Source organism: Psammomys obesus, unplaced genomic scaffold (genome assembly GCF_907164565.1).
Source record: "Psammomys obesus unplaced genomic scaffold, mPsaObe1.curated_primary_1811, whole genome shotgun sequence".
NCBI lineage: Eukaryota > Metazoa > Chordata > Mammalia > Rodentia > Muridae > Psammomys > Psammomys obesus.
The window spans coordinates 2,646,753-2,671,879 of record NW_026586589.1 but is presented as its reverse complement, the minus strand read 5'-3'; the positions used below and the strand labels follow the sequence as shown (position 1 = coordinate 2,671,879).

Here is a 25,127-nt window from a genome sequence, read left to right as displayed (position 1 = left end):
GATTTTTCAATGGGGAAGAAAGGCAAGTCAGGGCTTAGAGATGACATTGCTATCTCTGTTTTATCTTTTGACGTGTCTTTTAGCTTGAGTTAGTGACTCATTCTTAGGGATCTTGGTTCAGTATAATTCGTTGATCATGTGGCATAGGATCAGTATCCTGTTCATGTTTAGCCTTGGATCTAGAGATACCTTCCACAGTGTTGAACTTGCTTTAGCTTGATGCTGAAGGAAGCCTGTAGCAGGCAAGCTACAGGCTAATGAAGTGTGGATTTCTTTATTCTTTCCCCATGTCATTTATCACTTGGCCCAACAGCCCATAAGCATCCTTGCTTCTGAGTAGACACTGAATTTCAATTTGCATTCCTGTTTTCCTGCCCTAGCCTTCCAGGTTAACCCCTTTTAACACAGCTGAAGATTGTATATGTGTGTGTGTGTGTATATGTGTATTCCCTTTTCTATGTATTATTCAGCCTGATAGTCTACAGTCCAGAAATGGTAAAGTTGGAGTTCAAACCAAAGAGCAAGCTCTTCTACTTCCCATGGTGTGCCATGTCATAGTAATCTGTACTTCCTAATGACACCTGTCTGGAGTGCTAAATAACATAGGGACCCAAGGACTGTGTAGAGCTATGTTTAAGTAGAGGGTGTTCATGTTCATATTAAGTGTGTCCTAAGATTTGCCCACATCAGAAGCAATAGGACTCTACAGAGACAAGAGACGCTGCTCAACATTCAAGGATCTTCTAAGTAAGAACACATCTGGCTTTAGGGTTTTGTGAGCTCATGCCATGAAACTATGTCCTCATTATTCTAGTCTGTCAATGGGTACCTTGCAGAACCCTCTATAAGATGAAGAGACCTTAGGTGAATCTCAGGAACAGTATGCCAGGATTCCTCCAGAGCAACGGATGTGCCCAGAAGAGTATAAGTTGGTGTGAACTTGAATTTAGAATTGACCTCAGGAGGAAGGAGCATGGCCAGGCACTATGTCTTAGACAGAGAAATCATTTCCTAAGAGACATGCATGAGATAAAGGACAGATTTAAAATATATTTATATAGTCATATTTAAACTACTAAGAATAAACTAGTGAATGGGATTCAAATACATCATGAATGAAAAACATGAAACGCTAGGGGAATTTGAGGCTTACCATTATCTGCATTGGGCTTTACCAATATCTACTGAATCATTAGTTCCACTCTTGCCTGTGTTGCTAGGAGTAATCATGTGGGAAAATCTCAGCTACTGTGGTGGAAGAATATTGTTTATGTGGCCAGAAACCAGGTCGTGTTTGCTTATGTGGGCAAGTGAGTTCTCCTCTGCTGTATCTGTTTACTCTTCAGTAAAGTGGTGATGGCCATAATCTCTGACACTTCATGAGTGTTGGAAGAGCAAGCTAATGTTTTATAGTCCACAGCGCAAAGCCTGCAGGTTCCATGGAGTAGGTGACATCTGGCTGGTCATTGACTGCGCAGACCCACACTGAGAGTCAACACCTGAAAAAAGCAGCCTCTTCCATTCCTATGAAGGGGGCCCACTCTGCCATGCAAGTCTAGAAGCTGACAGGCCCCTACCTCATCCATGATAATCATATCAGGAGGGGTAAAAGGACACGAGGTTGAGATAGCATCCTGAAGCCATCAAGGCTGTAAGCACACAAAAATGGGGACGGTTCACAGAATCTCACTTATACCTTGCACCTTCTTCATTTGGATTCCACTGGAAACCAATAGGAAGATCTTAGCTAAGTGAGGACTCACTTTGGCACCCTTCCTTTGCTCATGTCAAAATGAGCCCACCCTGTAGGTAGAGTTGGGTGAGAAGAGACTCCTGGAGGGCAGATTTTCTGGGGAGATTTCTTGGGGAAAATATTGTCTGATATTTTTAGTACCATTTTCCATCTCATCCAAGGTCTTCTGCATGCCCGCCACAGGAATCTGAAGAATGTCATTTCTATACTTGTACCTCACTTCCTTTTTGTGAGCACTGGTTTAAGACCACTTTCTTTAAGGATGGTTGGGGTGTGAGAAAATGAAGGGATGGGTCAGCCCTTGGCCTGAATTTTCACATTTCTCCCCTCCACCCCTGGTGTTACTCCTTAAATTCCCACCATTTATAATGATAAAGACCACTGTCATTCTTGTCTGTCAGCTCTTTCACTCCTTCCTTAACAGAATGAATCCTAGGATTTGTATTAAACAGTTCTCCCTCTACCTTCTCTCTGTTGGAACTGGCCAAGATCTAAAGAAATAGCACGCAACATGCTTATTGGTTATGCTACAGACTCCTGCAGGCTATAGGAAAGTCCATTCAGGAGACTAGAGCCATAGGAATTCAGAAGGAACAGTGGGGGCTGAGGCCTGGGGATATGTTCAAATATACCTGGGAAGAGGCTCATCAAAGGAGAATAGTAACTCACAGAATTCTTTTGCTTGCTTTCTTTGAGTTGTTCCTTCTGAACCTCCAAAGTGACAGCCTTTCTTGATCAACTTTGGTGTTCTTGGACTTCTAGACAATTCCTGGGCCGTTTTCCTGGATTCCTTTCATATCCTGTCCTCATAGGCTTAGGGGCCAAGGTTTTTGACCTGCTCCATTGTAGAACAGAGACCCTGGGTTTTACATAAAAGCTGAGTCTCATGATCTACTCTGCATTTTGTTCCAGCAACAAAATAATGAACGCAAACACACACACACACACACACACACACACACACACACACACAACATATCAAAAGCACACACTGAGAGGGATGTTTTCACAGTGTCTGATGAAAGGAAAAGAGGCTGACCTGCTGATCCAGAGAGAGTCTTCTCCAAAACTAGGCTGAGCACATTACTATTAAACTCTGCCAACTTCTTGTTGCCTGCAGGTCAATGGCTGTGCCCTTTACATTTTTTACCTTGGTTCTGGCTACCTTCCTGCCATTATCCCTGTTCTGCTACATTCTAGCTGGGCTGACCTCCCACCATCTGTCCCTCCTGATACCTCATTTTTCCTTACCATTGTGCAGGTTGACCCCCTTGGCTTGACTTTCTTTTTTCTTCTTTTCTGTCTTTGAGACCCAGCTGGAATGGATGCTGCCTAGGAAGCTCTAGGCAGAGTGAGTCACTCTCATGTCTAGGCTCATTGATTGCTTGTATGTTCTACTGTTACAATGTAGCTCAGCTTCCCTAGAATACAGTGAGCCTGAAGGGCAAGATGTATACCTTATTGGATTTTGTGTCCTCCATAATCTGTGACTAGATCAGTCTGCAAGATGGACCTTCCTAAACCCCTGGCTATTAAGGCTGTCAAATATTGTGGCTCAGCTCAGGCTACAGAGCTTCCCAAGCTGGCTCCCTTGTAGCCTGAAGGATCATGAGAATTGTTTTTAGCAATGATGAAATTAGATAAGACCAGCTTTTCTGGGGAACTGGGAATGAGTTAATAAAATATATCTGAAAGTTTGGGCTACCAAGAAGAACTGGTATCAGAAAGAAAGAATTAAATTTATACTCATGGAGTTCTTTGCTCAGAAGTTTCTAGCCTTATTTTTCTTCCATAAAAATAATTGCTTGGCTGAGAAAGCATGAGGAAAATAGCAGGGAGGTTGCATTGTCATTACCTGCCTTTTTGAACCCAGAATTCTATCACTGGAGGGTGCTTGGGTGTCTTCAATTACAAAATGGAGACAATGCAAGCACTCAGTAGGGGTGCTGCAGAGGATCTGCGATGTCAGGTGGAAGAGGGTAGGCATGGCATTTGGCTTGCAGGAAATGCTTCACAAATGTTTTCTCCTTTTCCTTAATTTATTCATGCTTTGAGCAAGACTCAGAGCCCTAGGCCTAAACCTGCTTATTGTATTATATAAACCAAGTTGGGGCTGCAGTAGCCAATTTCAAAATGGCAGCTGGATTTCTTTAGGAAAGAGTTCAAATCTAGAGAGACAAATTATAACATGGTTGCTGTATTTTCCTCCCCAAACCAGAGACCAATCCCAGGGCTAGCTGTGCTATCCTATGATGGCCAGGAAATATAATGAACCTAAAAGATTGATCATACAGCCATACATTCAAACTCCCATTCTATCTTTTTCTTTCCTTTTTTTTTTTTTTTTTGACATAAGAAAATTCAAAATTTTACGCTCTCATTGCCACTTTTTTTTCCACACATACTTGGGAAAATAATCAAAGCTTTTTTTGTTTGTCTTTCCAATAGAAAGTGCCACCTAGGGAGCATAGGGTTATGCTATACAGGCCAGTAAGAACCTTGCCCCAGGAAAGTAGCTCCTTCTACAAAGATAAAAGGTACTGTAATTTCCTGTGAGCCTTCCTTCTGCTACAAACTATGAGAAAGCAAAGGAAACATTTGCTGAAGTGTGATGTGGATACAGCTGGTTGGCCGGGAGATTACAGAAGGTCAAGGCCTGGCTGGATTTGGCAGTAGTGAGTGAACCCAGCAAGGCTATGTGTAAGATGAAGAGGCCCCTTCCTGTGGTCTAGGGGGCATCCACAAGTCACATTGATCCAGTCTGGCAGGTGTCTCATGTTAGAGGCCCCCATAAAAGATGTAGGAACCAATAACCCAGTGATCCCTCAAACTACAATCTTTTGCAAGATAGCATGGAGAAGAACTTACACCCCCAGTACTCCTAAGGATGGTGAGAGAAGGGCTGGCCAGCTCCCCATATCCCAGCACCTGCGCAGTCAGCTTGCCATGAGAGTAACAAACTAAGAAAAAATAAAAATAAAAACAAGAGGTCTGGGGATCAAAAGTCCAGGGCCTCGCTTGTGGGTAGACTTCTGCTGGCCTGATGCTTTCAGGTGTAGAAGGGAAGCTAGTCTTCATCATAACAGCATCTTCCAGGTACAGAAGAGCCTCCAGAAGCCTGCAGAGCCCACTACAGAGCATGGAACCACCAGTCTTCTCCTTGGTGTTGGGCAGGTGTGCTACCTCCAAGCTCCTGAGACCAGTCATTGTCAGTCACAGAAAAACAGGGGCAGCTACAGCAGCCTCTGGACTCTGGCAGGTTCCCCATCCAACTGGGCTAAAAGGAGGTTAAATATTCCAGTGCCACCTCATATACAAATTTATACTGTTCCTGAGAGGAGGAGAAAGAGAGAGATGGAGGTGAGAGAGAGAGAGAATAAAACAATGCATTAGATTAGAGATGTAGATTTTTGAGGTAACTTTATCTATACATACACTAAAAATCAAGTGAAAATTATCCACAGCCCATGTCTGAACATCCTGCAACATCCTGACTGATGCCTACTTCTACCCACACTTCCCAGAATTCCCAACTCAGATCACTCCCTTTCAGTAGCTACATTGCAACCCAGGCTTCTTAAACTATAACCTTCATGAAGAACATGCAGGGGTATGTGTTGCAAATGAAGATTCAGACTCAGCCAGTTTGGGATGGAGCTCAAGATTATGCATTCCTCACAAACTCTGAGGTGATGCCACTGTTACCAGCCTGTGGACCACGTTCCGTCTCATCACACTTTGGACAGGTTTAAAAACCCTTAGAGTCAAGTTCTGTCTACGAGGTCATGCCTGGGCTCTGCCTTTCCACTGGCTTCACTACCCTTTCTCCAAAGCATCCTGCTTTATCTTGTGAAATATTTGTATGAGTGACTTAGAATAGGTTAGGGCTGAATTGAAAACAGTTCACAAACTGCTATTCCAGAATCCTTCCTTGGAGTCTGAATTAGTGACATTTTCTTAGGGAGCAGGCAGAAAGTAAAACAAAGAAGGTAGACTGGGATTAATATTTAGATTTCCCTACAGGAAAGAGAAATTGGTAAGGTTGGAAAGAAACAGGAAAAGGGGCAATTATGAGCAAGTAACATAGGCTACAGGTACTCAAATAAGACCCAGTTGCTGAAGGTGTGTTCTATTCACGGTCACTTTTTTCAGGTCGAGGGAACATGAGGACTTTGACTGTTGGGTAACAGTTCTTGGATGCTCACCAGTGTCTCCACCATGTTGGATTTGTTGTTGCGTAGGGTTTTCACAATGTGGAACACATCAATGATGTTCTGCTGCTGGATCATCTCACACACACTGCAGATAGCACAGAAGGTTCCGCTGCGGCCTCCCCCATTTCTAAACAAAGAGTGAGCAGGTGAGCCCAATTCCCAGCACCCCTACTCAAACACATATTGATCCTAAAGCTACATTGTGGGAGCAAGGGGTAGCTGTTCTAGCAGATGTGTGGTCAGGCAACCATGAACACTTTAGTCTGAGCCATGGGTTTTGGTTTAAATCCCACTGGGGCTGTGAATCTTCTTTGACCTTGGGGAAAGCATTTCTTGGTCTGGGTTCTGAGTTTCCCATTTATCTAAAAAAGAGGTTAAACTATATGACCTTTGGGGGTTTAGTTACACTGATGATCCTTTGGCTCTATGGGCATTTTATTCCAGGCACACTGATCTACATTCTCAGGGTAGGGTGGTATTAAGTTTTTGTATATGTGGAACCTACATCCATACCCAAAAGGACACTCTAGATCTACCAGACATCCAGTGAAAATTTGAAGTTACTAGGTGCTTTTATTACTATTTCTTCCTATATTCTAATAAAGATAACAATACTTAATGAGCCTTGGGCTAGCTAGTCCTGACTTTGGCCTGTGGTCCTGGGGCATAGCTCAGTACTTCTGAACTACCAGGCCAATTCCATGGCTACTCTTTTAAATCTTGTTTAAATAGGATCCTATTGGTCTTAGGTATAAGGACTGTATGTTCTTGGAATGGCCATTCCTCAATTGTTCCTTCTTTCTGAAGCTCCATAAATTATCTTCATGGAAACAAGCCCCTTCAGGAACCTACCTGATTCTGAACTCCTGGGCATGCTGCCAAAGGAAACTAATGATTTCATGTAATGGTCTGTGTCTAAAGAACATCTGGGCAGAAACTAAGGCACTCAGTCAATCTCCCAGATGTCTCACCTACAGGAAACCTAACAACCAGATGTCTTAAGTATAGAAATTATCCTCCCTTAACTGGTGGGTGCCTGTATTTCAGTGACTGTCATGATGCCTGGGGTCCCCAAGGATGCCCAGGTCCCTCTTGGTAGAATGATACACTTGTGCTGGTTACCTAGGGTAGGTGAGACATGGATGAAAACAAACAAAAAACCCAACCAAACAAACCAATAATCCCTGTCCTCACAGGCTAGGAAATGAAAACACTGAAGAGTAGGAAGCCTTCCCAGGAAGGAGGGTTTAGTATCTTTTGAAATGAGAACACACGGACCACAATGATGAAGTGAGAGGATGCATCATCTCAGGGCCTTATGAAGTCCCGAGGAATGGGCATTGTCCCATGCTGATGAGGGGGCATCTAACGTGTGGGAAGGAACTAGAGGGAGGCTGGGTTGGAAAGTAGTCACTAGTTTCTGTGGTATAGTTAGAGGTGGCTTGGCATGTCTGATACCTCCCATTGCCCTGAGAAGGCATGGCACATGGTATCTTCCTAGAGTTCATGTATATCTGTATCTTTAGAGAGAAGTTTCTATAGGTGGGAGCTTTTCAGCCCTGAGTTTGCACATGTGTATTTAACCTGCGCTAAGCCCCAACCCTCCTGACATGTGTGAAGCACCAATCTGAAAGAAAGTGAACAATTAGTGGCTTTGGGAAAGGGAAGTCAATCCTGAGGTCAGTGAAAGTTAATTAATGGCCTCTGTTCGCTCCAGAAAGAATTATTCTGACAAAAAGAAGAGAGTTCGGTTCATAGTTTTTTTGGAATACAGTATTTTTAAAGAGGAATGAACTCTCAGTTACGTCACCCCACAATGACCCTCTACAAAAATTGACAGTTGTACTCTACCTAGCAGTGTATCAAAGCAGATGCTGAGACCCATAACCAAGCCTTCGGCAAAGTATAGGGACTCATATGAAGGAAGGAGGAATTAGTATATCCTAGAGGCGGCAGGGAGCCCCACAAGGTCCAAATGTATCTGAGCACAGGGGTCTTCTATGAGACTGTTTATCCAACCAAGGACCATGCATGGATATGACCTACAACCCCTGCTCAGACATAGCCCGTGGTAGCTCAGTATCCAAGTGAGTTCCCTAGTAAGGGGGACAGGAATTGTTTCTGACATGAACTCATGAGCTTCCCCTCCCCCCTGAGGGAGGAACAGCCTTGCCAGGCCACAGATAAGGACATTGCAACCATTTTGAAGATACCTGATAAGCTAGGGCCAGAAGGAAGGAGAGGAGGACCTCCCCTCTCAGTGGACTTGGAAGGGGGCAGGGAGGAGATGAGGGAGGGAAGGGAGGTTTGGGAGGGAAAGAGGGAGTGGGCTACAGCTGGGATACAAGTGAATGTATAGAATTATTTAAAAATAAAAAAATTAATATAAATTAAAAAAATTGACAGTTGTAGATCTAACATCCCATGTAAATCTCTTAAGGATGCAGATTTTCTGAGTCTAAACTCTTCATAGAACCCTTCTTCATGGTAAAGTCTGTGATATTTGCTCTTAAGGAATCCTACGTACGTTTGCATATTTTCTGCTATGGTCTTCTTAAATCTCTGTTGGCAGTATTCTTTTCTAAATGCTTTATGTTTGAGACCACAGGGTCTAAACATGATCTACATCAACACATACAATGGACATATGGGGAAACCAAGGGACACATAATTAAGTATCTCTCTCTCTCTCTCTATATATATATATCTATTTTTGCCACGCCCGTCCTGAGACAGGGAGCAAAAATTATCCCTGTAACTGGTTTTGGGCTCAATGTACCCACAGGTAAACACAGACTCCAGGACCCTGCAGTGCCACCTGCCGCAGCAGTGTCTGCCGCTCATGCTCTGTCCCTGTGTCTGTTAAGTACAAGCTCAGAAATATCCCAGGGAGCTGATACAATGTATGAATCCAAGAAGTCCTCGCCGCCCTGCTCGAGGTCCTCATCCTGAATGCTCCTCCCCACCCTCCCTCTTCTTAGAGACAGTGTGGGACAGCAGACAGCACATCAGCTCACAGGCTGGTGGATTCAAACTGAGTCCCTTTGGCAGCTAGCTCTGTTCCTTTACCCATCTAAGCTTTCAGTTTGCTTACTGCAAAATCAGAGTATCTGCCTCAGGGATGGGATGAAATGATCCACTTTAAATGCCTGGCTTAAACTAAGCTAATGCAATGCTGTCGTTTTTCTTCTCCATCAGGAAATAATTCTGGTCAGTGGGATCCACTTTATCCCAAGCTTTCTTATGTCAAGTAGGATGATACTCATACCTTCTTTTGGAGAGTGGAACTCACTTCCGTGCTGGGCACACTGGAAAGTTGTCTGCCTACTATGTTCTGCTTCAGCAGTCTGCCATAAACAACAGTTTAGAAAAACTTGGCACCTCAGTTCATTAAAAGGTCCTAACTCCTGGATATGCCTTGGACTGGCTATGCAGCCAGCAACAACTTCAAAAGCCCTGCAAGCTGCCCCTCCAGCCGTGCGGTACTCACAGGCAGTGGACCACAGTGCGGCCCTCTCTCCCATCATACTGCTCCTGCCACTTCTCCAGGCGTCGGACCACTTTGAGCAGCGAGCGCTTAGATGGGGGCGTGTCCCGGTATGCAGGCCAGCCAATGTACTGGAGGTGCTGGACAATGCGATAACCATCCTGTGGCTGAGAGCAGAGCACTGGTTAGGGCTGTTCTGCTGGGCATACCTGAGGATACAAGTCTTTCAGACTTGGGAGGGCTGTGCTAGGGTAGAAGTCAGACTGAGTGGGGCCTCAGCTGTACCATCGCGGACAGACTGTCCTTCTACCTAATGTCACACCTCTGTGCACACCGCTTAACTTTCTCTGTACCGTGAAAACTCCTGTCAGTCTTCAAATTCAGTTCAGATGCTGCTTTTTAAAAATTGATTGATTTATTTTGTTAATTACAGTTTATTCACCTTGTATCTCAACTAGAGCCCCCTCCTTCATCCCATCCCAATCTCACTGTCCCTCCATTATCTCCTCCCATGCCCTTCCTCCAGTCCGCTGATAGGGGAGGTCCTCCTCCAGTTCCATCTGATCCTAGTCTATCAGGTCTCATCAGGACTGGCTGCATTGTCTTCCTCTGTGGCCTGGTCAGGCTGTTCCCCCCTCAGGGGGAGGTGATCAAAGAAAAGCTGCTTTCCTTAGGAATAGCATTCTTTGTTCCACCAACTAGAATTCTTTCTCTCTGAAGCTCATTTGTTACAGTTTAGCTCATGTTTATACTTGATAGTAAACTCTGAGGGCAGAGACTACGGTTCCATCTCCCTAGATTCTCATTAGAGAGCAATCGAAAGCCATCGTTTCATGGGTTCTTTTTGTGCCCTCTCCTACAGTATTCAACCAATAACTACCCTTTTGAAAGCAACTAAATATTTTTCCATGTCAATGTTTGTAGAACCTGGTCCAAAGCTCATAAGACCCAACTGGAGGGTACCAGTGTTGTGTGCCAGGGTGGGAAAAAGCTAATGTCTAGGAAGTTTTGTCTACATGGCTGCTAGTGTGTCAGGAAACAGGCAGCTGGCAGGCTGGATGTCTCTGTGCATCTATCTGTGCTGGAGCCATTGCTGGCTCTGGAGCCGGAATCAGCAAAGACATCACTTTCCCAAGGAAGAGCTTGTCAGGAGAGAGTAACACAGACTCTTGGCTGGTTCAGTGGAATCCTCTCCCAGCAGCCTCCATCTGGTCTGCAAAGAAGGGGAGCAGTGAGCCATGGCAGCTCTGTGGTGAGCCCCTGTGGCTCTGCACTCACCCGAGCCATGTTACAGATTCGGAAGATTCTATGGATGATGTCCTCATCAATGTCTGCAGAGACAAACTCCACCTGGATGGGACCATAACACCCAGAGGTCTTCTCAGGCCAGTACTGCATACAGAGCTGCAGCAGAAAGAGAGGTCACAGAAGGTCAAGGACAAAGAAAGGGGGCATTAAATGCCATTTATTGCTGAGTCATTCTTGTTGTGAGCAGGACAGAGGTCTGGAAAGGTCCAGTCTTAATGAAGCAAACTACACATAGCTTTCCTGTTGAGGTACCAAAGGGGTGGGCTTAAAAATATTTGCTATGCTGACTTCAAACCATTTCTTAATTTTCTGGACCTCGTTCTTCTCACCCATGAAATGGGGAGAATAGCATCTACCTGTGAATGTTGTTGTCAGGATTTTAGGACCTGCAAGTGAAGGGCAGGCACAATCTGGTTTTCATTTTGCCATAATTGAGGCAACTGTTTCCCATTTCAGAGAAGTCTACAGTGACTGTTCCCAGTCATATTTAGACTAACTGTTTTACAAAGTATAGATTTTGGCACCTGACAGTCTTGGCTCCAAATCCAGGCTCTAATGCATATAAGTTTTGTCACCCAGACCTCTGCTCTCATGTGTAAATTGAGGATAAGCACGTCTCCCTTGTACCATAAGAACATTTTCCTGGTAGTAAGAGAGCTTGCTGACTGTCTTTCATCATTTCTGGATTTGAAAACTACACACATAGCTTAGAGCCCATAGCCATGGTCACTCCTCACTCTAAGACACTGTCTCTCAGCTGCAGGTCATTTGTCCCCCTCTCCCAGTGTCTGAGGCCAGTCTTAAACATCACAGCTATGGGGACAGCTTTGAGCACAGGCTAATATGCAGCTAGACATGCATCAATATCTAGAATCCTTCTTGATAATGCTGTCAATCCAATGCAGTACTGGAGAGATGGAGGAACCCTGGTCTTAGACTACAGTTGGTCTTTAGTTATGAGTATCATCAAGGAGGATGGATACCTCATTTCTTTGTGTCTATTCGTTTGTCGGGGACTTTAGTCTGGGTGTCTGTGGCAGGGCTGTTCCTTCAAATTTCAGAGGATCACTGAGGAACATTGAGGTGGACCCTGCCTAGAACCACTGTCTTAGATTTGGAACACACACAGGAGGATGACAATTGGGGTCACAGGATTTTGGGGGCTCAGACAGAGGCCCTGGACAGAGGTCATACGATAGAAATGTCACCTGGGATTTGCTAAGAAGGCATAGTTAATGCTCATAACACTCACTAAAGTTCCTAGCAGCAGTTCTGCATTGAGTGTCTACCAGGATGAAATCAGCCAAGGCCCACACCAGGTTGTAGATAATGGGAGAAGTGACCCATGAATGTGGGGTGGCCTTCCCTGAGGCAGGGTTTTCCTGGGAGAGAAGAATTTCTCTCTCTTTTGTTGATGGCAGTAAACTGTCAGTTCATCCTGGGTAGTCGCATGGCATGATGCTTTTTATTCTCCCTTCCCTTCAAACTAACTAGAATGATAAAGAAAGAATGGGAGGTAGGGTATTCGAAAGGGAAATAAGTACTGCTTTCCTCCCAGTGGAAATCTGAAGTTCTCTCATAGGGTACATCATTTAACTTTAGCTGTGATTGGCCGACCATGGCTTAATAACCATACAAAATGGTTTTATAAATAAAGTTTAATGGACACTTACATGTAAACTCGTTCATGTAACTGTCTATGGCTGCTCCCACCCAGTGCTGCAACTGCAGAACTGAACAGCTTCGACGGAGACCTACGCTATTTTCTGTCTAGCTGTTTATGCCAGTCTTTGCCAACTCTTTCTCTGTTAGGGTTGTTAGGGGGATAAAGGAGATAATTCATGAGAATAAATCATTTAGTACTGTGCCAGCCATGAAATGAATACTTACTTGATATTTCAGGACATTATTGCATTTATAATTCAATTCTTGTATAGTTATTGCCAGTATGATTACTATCATTCACATATTCCTTGGCTTATGATGGGTTTGCATTCCCATAAATACATCATTGGTTGGTGACATCATAAATTTGAAAATGAATTTAGAGCAGTGGATGTAGAGCACTTGCCTTATGTGCAGGAGGCTCTATGTTCAATCCCCAGAGCTGCAAAAATTGTATTTGGCACACAAAACCTACAGACTACCGCAGCTTTACAATGAAGTAATTACACTGTAAAGGACTAGTTATTTTTCTGCAGGATTCTGGGTGTCTGGGATCTCCAGCTTACTGTCATCGCCCAGGCATCACCAGAGAGTATTGCATATCCTCAGTAAGACTGAGGATATGACCCAAATCAAAATTTATACAGCTTCTGTAGAATGCATACCATTTACAGACATTACATCCATTGTATTACATACATCATATAACATTACAAAGTCAAGAATTCTCAAGTTAAATGTCCTCTTTATAAGTCGAGGGGGGACACTCTGCATTCACATCTGAAGAATGTACCTTCTTGTCATTTCTCTCAAGCAACAAAGACATGCAAGATAAAGTTTCATCAGGCCTTGGTCCTCGGCCTGCCCAGCCTCTCCATCAAGGGTTAATCAAGGATACCGAGCTAGGAAATGAGAATATGAGGGTTGGAGGAGGAGAGCTGGTCATAGGGGCCTCTGCAGCTGGACAGCCTGCTGCTGCTGTGCTGTGTAGTAATGACAAATCCACAATCTGTACTTCATTTCTCTTTGCCACTGGCTCTTCTGCCTTGCAACCTTCACAGTAATGAGGGACTGGTACCGATAAGTCTGTGGCTGGCCAGAGAAACTGGAATTAATCAGAACTTCCCATTTAGAAAAAAAAATAATTGCCTTTATTGCCTGCATTGAATTTAGCCTTGGCAGAGTTCGGCTGAGATCCTGACATGGGGTGCATGGACCGAAGGCACTGGGGAGAGTCTATTACCCCCAATATTTTTAGCCTGAGGAGAATGTGGAATGATTTGTCTCTTTTAATAAGATTTCTGGACGAATTTCTCAAGCTAATAGGTTCTCCTATGCCTCAAACGAGAGTCCTATGTTTTAGGACACTTCTCTACATTTGATTTTCCAGGTCACTTTCCCATAAGGCCCAGAGGGCTGGAAAAGGTTGCGGGGTCCTTCTAACCCTCAATTGGTGCCGTCTTTTCACTTGGGCTCCCTAATTTGTGAGACCACAGCAGCAGCAGTGGGTGACATTCGGCTGGGCAATGTGTGGGCATATGTGCGTTTGAGCTGCCAGGGATCATCAGGGTCTCCTCACAGCCCAGCACGCTGCACATAATCTAGAAACAGGAAATAGGAGGCAGAAAGGGAGGGAAGCCAAAGGGCTTCATTCCCTTCCAGACTCGGGAATGATTTTCATCAGCAAAAATGTCTTCTCCGGTTTAGTTTAAGACCATTTTCGCGTCCAAATGCATGGTTTCGTTTGAGTGGAAGCTGCCATTTTGGCCTGAGTACAAAGCATAGAAAATGTAAGGCTCCCAATCTTTCATTGTATTTCTTGTTCAAAATTTTATTTGTTACTATTAGTATGTGTGAGCATGTTGAGTGTGTGGGCGCCCATGTCACTTGCATGTGGAATTCCGAGAACAGCTCTCAGTGGCCAGGTCTTTTCTTCCACTGTGTCCACTGTCGGTTCTGAAGGTTTAATTCGGGCTGCCATGCGGCGCCGCCAGCCAGTTAGCCGTCCACTGAGCTTTCTTGCCTGGTCCCGTTTGATTCCTTTCTTTTATTTCCTTTTCTTTCTTTCTTTTGCTTTACATTTTAAAATATAATTCTAATTCTGCTTATTTTGTTGTTCGCAAGGCTATTTTTTAAAGTAGCATACAAATGCTGCATTCTCTCATATGTGGCTCCTAGTGCCTAATTTTTTTTTTGTGTGTGTGTGCTTGTGTGGGAGTGAGTGTAGTAAGAGGCCAGGGAGCCAGAAAGGGCCGGGAGGAAAGAAAAGGTCTTTAAGAAGTGGAGGAGGGTAATAACACACATGGCCAAGGAGAATGCTGGGAGAGAAGGGTAGGAATCAGGACGGGGAGGGGGAACTGGAAGATTGGGGGTTGAATAGGACAGGGCAGAGATCAAGAAAAACGAAGTGTGAAACTGCTAGGAAGAAATTTGTTACTTGGTATTGCTGATTAAATAAACAAACAGGCTTCCTTGCCATATTTCCAGACATAGCTTGCTTTGTTAAGCCTCCTCCTCCTCCACTCTCCTTCCCACCTCCCTCCTCCCTCTTGTGTCTTCCCCCAACAGTCTCCCTTCAGCCTATATGTCACATGTACTCTACCACCCTATGGTCTTCAAAACCCTTCCCCCTTGTGGTCCCTTTCCTAGTTTCATGACCTGTATCTACGTTTACAGTCACATAAATAAAAATCAAAAGCCAAGATTCCATTTTAATAATTTTTCTCTCGGTAACTTGTCTGGGGATCTTAATTCCTATGGTTTGTTATGAGGGGATATGCATATTAATGTCTCTTTGCATAGGGGTGTCTCCAGTGAGAACTCAGGGCACATGAGCTATCACATTAGGCAGCATTATTTAAGACAAGATGCAGAAAGGGATAGGTTTTTATTTCCCTTTCAGTTTTAGTCTTTTTGAAAGTTTGTCTTTGGATTAATTCCCAAAGACTTGTCTTTACTGCAGAAATTCCCAAAGAGTCAGCTTGGGGAAGCTGGGGAAGCTGCGGAAGCTGGGGAAGCTGCGGAAGCTGCGGAGACTGCGGAGACAGGCATCATTGTGGGCGGAGGAAGTGACCATTCTGTATGCAGGATTTTCCTGAGAGAGACTTGGAAAATCACAGAGGATTTTCTTTGTGGGGAAATAAATCTATCCGGATTCCCACGTGAAGTGCCTTCTATTTATTTCTTTTTGTTTTTGCTTATTATTACCACTATTGTGTGTATGGTGTGTGTGTGTGTGTGTGTGTGTGTGTGTGTGTGTGTGTTGAGCCTAAGGTCTACTGAGGAGCACTGTCTCAAAACAAACAAGCAAACAAACAAACAAAACAACGGAGTGGAGAATGCTGGGGACAAGCATGCAGCCCCGACCTCTGACCTCTCCATGTGCATTATCCATATACACACACCAGCATGCTCCCAAATAGGTCTGTAGTTTGAACCATGGTTTTTCCCTGCCTCCTCTTCTAGTGTCCCTGCCATTCTTCCTTCTCCTGTAACCTAGGGAGGGCAGAGATGCCCAAAGGAAGGACCTCACCACCGCAGATATTCATAGATAGGCCTCTACGATTATCTCTAGGAGAGAAGCCAGCTTCATCTTCACTGATGATTTAGAATGCTCACACGTCTTCTCAGAAAGCAGAGGGGCTTCTGCTGTCTGTCTGCTGTCAAAATGAGTTAAACCTAGCAGAAGTCAAGCAGCCTGCGTAGACAGGGCTGGGACAGCCGCTGTACATTATTCCACCTCGTGATCCACCTAGTGACCTCCAGCACTGCTAAGGCCGTGGAAAGACGTCCACAGTGTGTGTGGGTGGGCGGAGGTTGCAAACTCAGGCATGAAATATAACAAAGGCGGTGGTGGCCTACCTCATTAGACATCTTTTTCTTGCTGATGGAATCTGAAAGCTTGTTAGGCACTGGGATAATAAACATGCTCTGATAGTTTGAATGAAAACTAGCAGATGGGCCTATTTTTGGAAGAAAAAAAATTTTAAAGTATATTTTGGTAACCTTCGTTATGCCTTTTGTTAATTAAAAACCCTTTGAGAAGTGAGAAAGGGCAGGTACTATCATGGTTTCAGAGACGAATAGCTCTAGTTAGCAAGGTCCCTGTGACCCTCCAGGGTGGGGGTGGGGGATGGCTAAGCGCTGGGCCATCTGATGGTGAAGGGTGAAGTGAGTTATGTAGAATTTAAGTAGAGAACTATAACGGAGTCACCTGGGTTGGTGTTGGAATTCTGCTTACGATTATAACATCCCTTTAAATAGATTCTATAGAATTACATAATTGGCTTTGGCACCGTGGCCAGTTAAGGATGAGAGACTGTGGGAGTAAGGGGGAAAGGTACCAGGAACACAGAAAGAAACACCCCGGCATGGTGATCAAATGACATCTACACACCTCTTCCTCCCACAGCCCCATAAGGGAGAATGTGATTTCTTCATAGTGGAACAACACTTTCTCTTATGACAGCCAAAGCTGAATTTTTCTCTTGAGAAGGAAGAGTAGGGTTTAGAGCATTAGCTACAAGAGCACGGTATATATGAGGCAAGCTCTGGGAAGGTTTTAAAGAGAAGCCCTAAGGGGAGAGAGAAAGAGAGAGAGAGAGAGAGAGAGAGAGAGAGAGAGATTTGGTTTAAAATTTGGGGGGTTGAGGTATATCTTAGTTACTTTTCTTTTCTGTAGTGAATATCCTGATCAAAGAAATGTAAGGGAGAAAGGGTCTGTTTCTGAGTCAAGGTTTAAGAGAACAGTCCATCATAGTGGGGAAATTAATGTATCAGGGGCTTAGAATGAACGGTCATTCTGTAGCCATAATCAGGAAGCAGCCAGCAATGATTTCATACCATTGCAGCTGTTTTCCCACTTACGCAGTCTAGGCTCCATAAGAGGGAATGATATCACCCACAGTGGTATTCCTATCAATTAGTGTAACTGAGATAATTCCCCACTGGCAGGTCATTTCTCTCAGGTCATTCTAATCCTGAGAATTAAGACTGACCATCACAGAGTAAGGCTGAGAAATCGGGAGTAGAAGAGGAAGTGGATGGAAGATGAAATGCATTTAGTCAATGAGTTGGGAGAAAGATGTGCTGCCAGAAGCAAGGGACAAGATGGAATTTAAATTGGCATCTGATATTCAACCTTAAGTCATGAAATTGCAGGGATGTGAGCCCCACTTTGCTCCCTTTCATGCAAAAAATATAACTTGGGAATGAATATGAGAATGGGAACTCCTTGGAATTTCACAGAAGTGCCAGGTGGATGCTAGGTTTTTCTCACAGACTGGGGGAAAAGAAAGAGATTTGGGAAGGTGGCTGACATCTGGGTTATGATAATTCAAGACTGTTAAGCTTGAGGCTTGGAGAAGTTAAGAAATTTACTAGGAGCCACACAGAATGCGAGCATCAAGCACAGACTTGAATGACACCAGGATTTACATTCCAGTGTTTGGGGGAACTAGGGGCACAGAGCCTTGAAAAGTCAGACCTGGGCTGGCAGAAGTGGCTGTGTGCATTTGCTTGGCATGTTAGGCTCTGCGTCCTCTAGCAGTGGTAAAATGGACAATTGTCGATACGTGGTCATAATGATAAAAGGCTTTTCTTGCAAAGTCTCTTACTTATGGGTTTCCAGGGATCTATGATGGATGTGGTGTCCTGCAAGCCTGATGACTGGAGTTTGACCCTGAGGACCAACACCTTGAAAGGTGAACTGACTTGCACAGGATGTACTCTGCTTTCCACATGTGAGCCATGACACATGTGTTCAGACACAGACAGAGAGATAGACTGACACATACACCCAAGAATAATTTAACTAAGTGTAATAAAAATTTTTAACATGTGTTTACATAGTGTGTTTGTGTGCACACTGATTGTGTGGGGTGTTTGATTGGAAGTATACGTGTTCATGCAACAGTGAGCATGTGGAGGTCATGGGACAGTCTTTGGTGTTGGTCCTTATCTTCCATCTCGCATGGGACAGGATCTTTTGTTGTTTAGCACCGCGTATACACCAGGCTGACTGGCCCATAGCTCCTGGGTATTCTCTCTCTGCCTCCTGTTTTGGGGTAGGGATGTAGGGATTGTGCAACTGCATTTGGTTTTACATGGATTCTGGGGATATGAACTCTGGTCTTTGTGCTTGCAAAGCAAGAACTTTATTCAGCAAGTTACTTCCCAGTCCCCAGAGTCTAAGAGTTAGAAAAGGCTCTAGGTCTGAACGCAGAGGTTTGAGACTCTATCAGCAGCTCTCCTGGATCACAATTTTCTGATCAGTAGCTGCTGTAGAAAACAAAACTGTCACTGCAGGTGGCCGGTTCAAAGAAGCAGCATAGGATTTAGAGCAAAGGTGGATTGATTTCCACAGCAGTGCAAGGAAACGAAGGCTTCTGAGAGCTCCCATCTTCTCCTTTTCTTGATCTTCCTTCATCCCACCTGCAGCTTGACCACCCTCCAGCAGGCTTTCATGGTCAAACCACAGGATGCACTGTTAATTCTCTGGCAGCAACTGAGAGAAGCTTAAGACCTAAGCGGACCTGTCCACCTGGCTGGGCTGGCACACATGCTGGGCTGCCTCTGTGGGAACATGCTAGCGGACGAATGCTCATACTGCTTCAAAGAACTGCCCCTTGCAGGTGCTGAAGGCGGCTTCTCTTATGCTCACACTTTATCACTGTTTATTTTTACAGGGCTCCCAGCTGCTGTGGTGATGATATTTATATGAATAAGTGCTCTATACATCTGCTGATTTCAGGGGATGGTTGCCAGCTGTGTATATCAGCCGAACTTGGGGTGCTTCCGAGCCTGATGCTTTTATATTCAGAGACTTGGTTTTCAAAGGCTGCACCAACATCTGGGGCTGAAAGATATGTCATTCACCAAGGATCAGTTCTTTAAAAGAAGGAGCTAGAGCCAACAACTTTGATATTACAGGTCCCAAAGCAAGGTTCTTCACAATTTTCTTTCTGCCCTGCTGGTCAAATGCTCTGCCACTGAACCACAGCTCTAAGGAGAACAATTGTGCTTCTGTAGGCCCCACTTCACTTGCACTTCATAGGGGCGAGTTAACTTGTCCAAGATGAAGTGGTGATAATTTCTGATTCTAGAACTCTATAGAGAACTTTCTAGAGCTTTCTTTTTAGGGAAATTTTCCTTTTTTTCTTCTATTATGATCTCTGTTCCCAACCTTCCATTCTTCAAGTCTCAAACTTTGATGACATGCTTTGCCTCCTATTTTCAGCCAGATAGCAGATTTTGTCTTCCTACCTTTGGGATACATGTAGAATCTACATCATGCTACTACCTAGCTCAAACCACCCTCAGCCACACCTGACTGTCCTTGTGGCCACTCCCCGTATTTTCTGCTTGTACCATGAGTAACCTTGATCTTTTTCCTCCACTAAGAAACTATTCTTAACACAGCAGTCAAAGGGATACTTTTAAAAGTCAAATGATGTCACTCTCCTGCCAAGCCTGACCATGTCTCCCATCCTTTGCAGAGTAAAGCTTCAAGCTGACTGAGGTCACCCATGACATAACCCTGTTACATTTCTGGTGTCATCACCTATGACTCTCCCCATCTCTGCTCTGACCTCCCATTACTCTGCTGCTCCTTGTGGGCATCGGGTGTTTTCCTAGCAACCTGATACGCTGTTCCCTGGGAGGGACATACGGTTTGCTCTTCAGCCTCCTTCAGCCCTATGTTCACATCTCGAGTCCTTCCTTGACTACTCTAGTACATCTGTGTCTTGTGCCCCAACCCAGTTTTAAAATATTCATCATGCTTCCTTCTACCCTGTTTCAATATGTAGTTGAATTCAGAATAGAGCATTTGTTGTTTATGGTTGGTCTCTCCCCTTTAGAATAGAAAGCGCACGGGAGACAGGAATAGTCTCATTTCACCTTGTCTGTGTTGTTCACCGAGACATTCCAAGAACCTAGAATAGCTTCCACAAATAGCGGTAGCAGACACTCCGCAGCTATGGCTTGTGTGAATGGAGGGAACCTCTTCTCAAGAGCGCATTCCAACACACACTCCTTTTACTCTCCTTGTACTCTGCTCCTGTCCATGCCTGCCCCTCCCATCTTCCTGCCGTTCCATTTTGGCCAGGTGCTTCCTGGATGTCTGATCACCCAGACAAGCCACCTGCCACCATCTGTGACTTCTTCTCATCCACAGTCACATGCAGCTGCTCCCTGAAGTGTGTGGACTTCACACTGGATGGTTTTACATCTAGCTCAAGTTCTCCTTCAAGCTGGCTGCTTCCTCTGCTCAGATGTCCCTCTTCAATCTCTGAACACAAGTCACATCTTCCGCCAGTCTCTGATTCCTATGTCTGTGTTTTATATTCCTAGATTCTACTTTCTAACACATGTTAAAAACCTTCGGACCACCCCCAATGTATGGCAAAGGTTTTCTAATTATTTTGGATCCCCTGGACCGGGTACTGCAAAGGGGCCCAGGTGACTAGCTAAGGGGTTATGAGGAGCAGATGAAAGGCTGGTGTGGGTGGCGCTCTGTGCCTCCACCTCCTGCTTTAACATTGGCCCAGATCCTGACTACCTACCTCTGCTTTATTCATTGGGTTTGCATGAAATTTTCACTGTTAAAAAAGGATCCTTTCACAAACAAGAGTATGATGCCCATCAGACTTATCTTCTTCAGGTCTGTATATTGTAGTATGTCTATCCTGTACTGTATGACTAAAATCCACTTATAAGGGAGTATAGGCCATGTGTGTCTTTCTGGGTCTTTGTTACCTCACTCAGGATGATATTTTCTAGTTCCATCTATATGCCTGTAAATTTCATGATTTCCTTGTTCTTAGTGGCTGAGTAACTATTTAATTATGTAGATGTACCACAGTTGTTGTTTTTTTTTTTAATCCATTCTTCTGTTGAGGGACATGTAAGTTGTTTCCAGTTGCTAACTGTTATACTAAAGCTGCTATGAACATGGTTCTGATGGACATCTTAGGTTTCATGTCAGCCCACTAGTTGGGGGGGAGGGGGATATCTCTGACAAAGACTATGTTGCCTGCTTTCTGATCACCTTCCCCACCCCCTTGATGGGATTTTCCTACACAGGGGAGAAAGATGAACTCAGTCCTCATATGAATAGATGGGCTGGGATGTCTTGTGGGGGTGCCCCCTCTTCTGAGGAATAGTGGAGAGGGGTACAGTGGGGCTGGGAGGAGAGGTGGTAAGGGCCTATGACCAAGATGTAAATTAAATTAATAAATAAAGGAAATGAACTGCAAAAACAAAACAAACAAACAAAAACCACAACAGTCTGATTTTATCAGTTCATGGCCGGGGCTCCTGAATCTGGCACAAGGAATCTCTCTGCTGACTGAGTCTTGCTGTCTCCTCCAGCCTTATCTCACTCTTTCCCTCCAGATACAGCCCCAGTGCACTGGAATGGAAGCTGACTACAGACTAGACTCCGTATGCCCACCTGCCTTGCCTTTGCTGCCATCATTCTCTCTGTGTAGAATGCCTTTGCCCAGTCATTTATCCCCTATATGACCATATCTCCTCTTCAAGACCTAAATCACCTTCCCTTTGAAGTCTTTTCTCACCCTCTGGGTAGAATTAATTGCTCCCTGCTCTAGGTCAACATGGTACTTCGTTGCTGACCTCTATTATAGCACAGCCACATGAGCCTGGGATAACACGTCCATCTGTCTCTGTAGCAATACTGGCAGCTCCTGGAAGGCTGAGACTATAGCTCAGGCCCATTTAGAAAAAAAAATTCCACCCAAGGCCTGTGCAAGCCCAGCACTCACACAAGAGTACACTGAATGACTTTGGGTTTCCTTCAAGGCACTGAAAAGGTAGCATTGTAAAAATCTGAAAGGCCGCCTTCATCTCTTCTGCTCCAGAATAGCTGCCTCACCATATAATGGTTGTTCCAGAGACTCTCAGGACAGTGTCCAGCTTCTTAGGTATGGGGAAGTGTAGATCCATGATGGTTAGAGCTGAAAGACCCAGAGGGGCTAAGGCATAAATCCAAGACTTAGTTAGGTGGTCAGGGAGCAAAGCTTCCTAGGTTCAGACTCAAAGTTCTGCCAACAGAGGCTACATGGCAAAGAGCCTTTCTAGTTTGTGGTGCTCAGTGTTGTGTGTGGGATCTTGGATTTCTGAGCTCTGCATGATTTAGAGTAAGGCTATAAACAGTGTCTCAAGCACAGATGACAGGATCTTGTCCTGGTGTAATTTGACAAAGCCCATAGCCAAGGGGGCTGTTTTATGGGATTCATTGGTGAAGGATTCAGGATGAGACTCCTTGAGTCTGCAGACAGCAGAATGGGTATGCCTGCTATTCAGTCTGACAATGCCCACAGTGGGCCATCACAGAATCTCCTTCCAAGTCTATAGCATACCAATCATGACCCACTGGGACCCACCTTTAGCAGTTTACAGTCCCCTCCTACCTGAGCAGTGTCCATCTCGTTCAGCATCACCACAGAAGAACAATTATAATCGAACACCAGCCTCCAGAAGTCTGCCACAGTGTTGGGTAGAGGGTGCTGGGTGACCACAAAAGCGGCAGGCTGCTTGTGGCTCTGACAAAAGAATGACACAGGTTTAGTCAAATACATACTCATCAGTGATATTCTGATCATGATGAGGCCGGGATGGCTGCCAGAGGCCCCGAGCCTGCCAAACAGATTTCACATAGCACCTGCCTGCTCTGTTATCTTTCGTTGCCCTGGCGGCAAAGGGGACCATCTCATAATGAACACATTCTCCTCCAAACTAAGACATTTCATTAAGAAAGTGTCATGCGGATAGGGATTATCCAAATAAATTATTTATGTCTTGGGGCTCAGCAAATCATTATTACAATATGAAATGAAAGATCCTGGATGCATGTTTACTGTGCTGCTGGCCAAAACACCTCTTGGGATATCAGGGACCCCATGGGTTCCTGTGCTTAGGATGCTAGGGAGGGGACCAGGGGCCTCAGGGGTCACTCCTGTCTCTGGGATGGAATGAGAGCTTTGCTAGCTTGGCCAGAGGTGACATCCTGTCTGTTAGCCAACAAGGCAGTCAAAGGCAGCCAGGTATTAGAGTCATGTGGAGCTGAGGTTCTAACCAAGTTCTGCCCCAGTTTTCACCCATCTGTTCATTCAGCCAGCACTATCATTGTGGGGAGTCAGGTACTGAACATTGGTGAATCTAGATGGTTTCAAAGCTCAGGCTCGTTTTCTGGAAAATGGAACTTAAATCTAAAGAGATGCAAGTTAAATGCAAGCAAGCAAGCAAACAAACAAAAACCAAGCAAACAAAACTTGGAAATTACAGCTAGAGGGAGGGCTCAGTGGGTGAGAACACTTGCTGCTTTTCCAGAGGACCTGAATTTGGCACCCAGCATGCACATGAGGCAGCGCACAACTACTTGTAACTCCATTTCCAGGGGATCTGGTGCCTCTGGCTCTATAGGCATCACACTCACGTATGTGCACATGCCTACTGTCAAACACACACACACCCACACATGATCAAAAACAATAAAAATAAACGGCAACAACAAGACAGTAAGCAAGTTCATTGTGGTGTACAAACCCTCCTGACTTGGGTTTTCTTTCTCAGCATCTGCACTGTGGTTGGAGCACACTAGACACAACACAGCACTCGCGAATACATTAATTTCACATTAGAAACAGTCACAAACACAGCATTAGTAAATACATTAATCTGCACTTGTGCTGCAGACAAAGACCAGAGCCCCGTGTAAATCTGGAAGCTTCCTTCAGGCCCATGTGCCATGCCACCCCAGAAGGAGGCATTTGGAAAGATTGGCGAGTGTATCCATTTTGTCAGTAACTTGTGAAACCTGAAAGCCAGCCAGCATTTCAACGCATTTTTGGGGAAGCTGGTCCGCGTGGGAGTCAGAGCTTCTGCACTCCAGTCACAAGTCCAAGAGAAATGGGCAGGGAAGAGAGACAAAGACCTCAGAAATGGCACGGCAAGGATTTGCAGACATTGTCATGTCTACGCTAGGGATTCCCGTTTCTCAGGGCCTTCTCTTGGCCAGTGGGTGATGATCTAATAAGAGGTATCTGGGGACAGACCCTTTAAATGTCTCAAAGCTCAAAGGTCACATCAGTATGGCTTTTCAGCCATTTTCAAACTTAAAAATAAATAAACAAATAAAACCCAGGCTAAGGCAGCGAGATGGTTCAGCAGTTAAGAGCACTAGTTGCTCTGCCAGAGAACTCGAGTTCTATTCCAAGCACCCACATGGAGGTTTACAACTGTATGTAACTCCAGTTCCAGACTTTCGTCTTTGTCTGCAACACCAGGGCTGTGTTGTGATCGTGTCTGGTGTGCTCCAACCACAGTGATGATGCTGATAAGAAAACCCAAGTCGGGGGTGTTTGTACACTGCAATGAACTTGCTTACTGTCTTGTTGTTGCCGTTTATTTTTATTGTTTTTGATCATGTATGGGTGTGTGTACATTTGATAGTGGGCATGTGCACATACTTGAGTGCGATGCCTGTAGAGCCAGGGGCACCAGGTCCCCTGGAAATGGAGTTACAAATAGTGGTGCAGCAACCAGGCACACACACTATCTGGTCTCTGCAGGCACCAGTTCAGACAGGCTCATGATGCGCAGACATATATTCAGGCAAAGCATTTACACACATAAAATAAAATAAAATAAAATAAAATAAAATAAAATAAAATAAAAT

At 44.7% G+C, this 25,127-nt stretch overlaps 1 protein-coding gene across 1 annotated transcript in view; it reads right to left on the bottom strand.

The window, feature by feature from the left end:
• Positions 1–4,073: 4,073 nt before the first annotated feature.
• Positions 4,074–25,127, bottom strand: part of Ptprt (protein tyrosine phosphatase receptor type T) — an 835,658-nt gene continuing 814,604 nt past the window's right edge. Inside the window, exons 25-29 of the mRNA XM_055602221.1 lie at positions 22,861–22,992; positions 10,733–10,858; positions 9,458–9,621; positions 5,959–6,094; positions 4,074–5,084 (exon numbers count right to left, since the gene is read on the bottom strand). Coding sequence (XP_055458196.1) covers positions 5,031–5,084; positions 5,959–6,094; positions 9,458–9,621; positions 10,733–10,858; positions 22,861–22,992 — 612 coding nt within the window. The 3' untranslated portion in view covers positions 4,074–5,030. The remainder of the gene's footprint in view (positions 5,085–5,958; positions 6,095–9,457; positions 9,622–10,732; positions 10,859–22,860; positions 22,993–25,127) is intronic.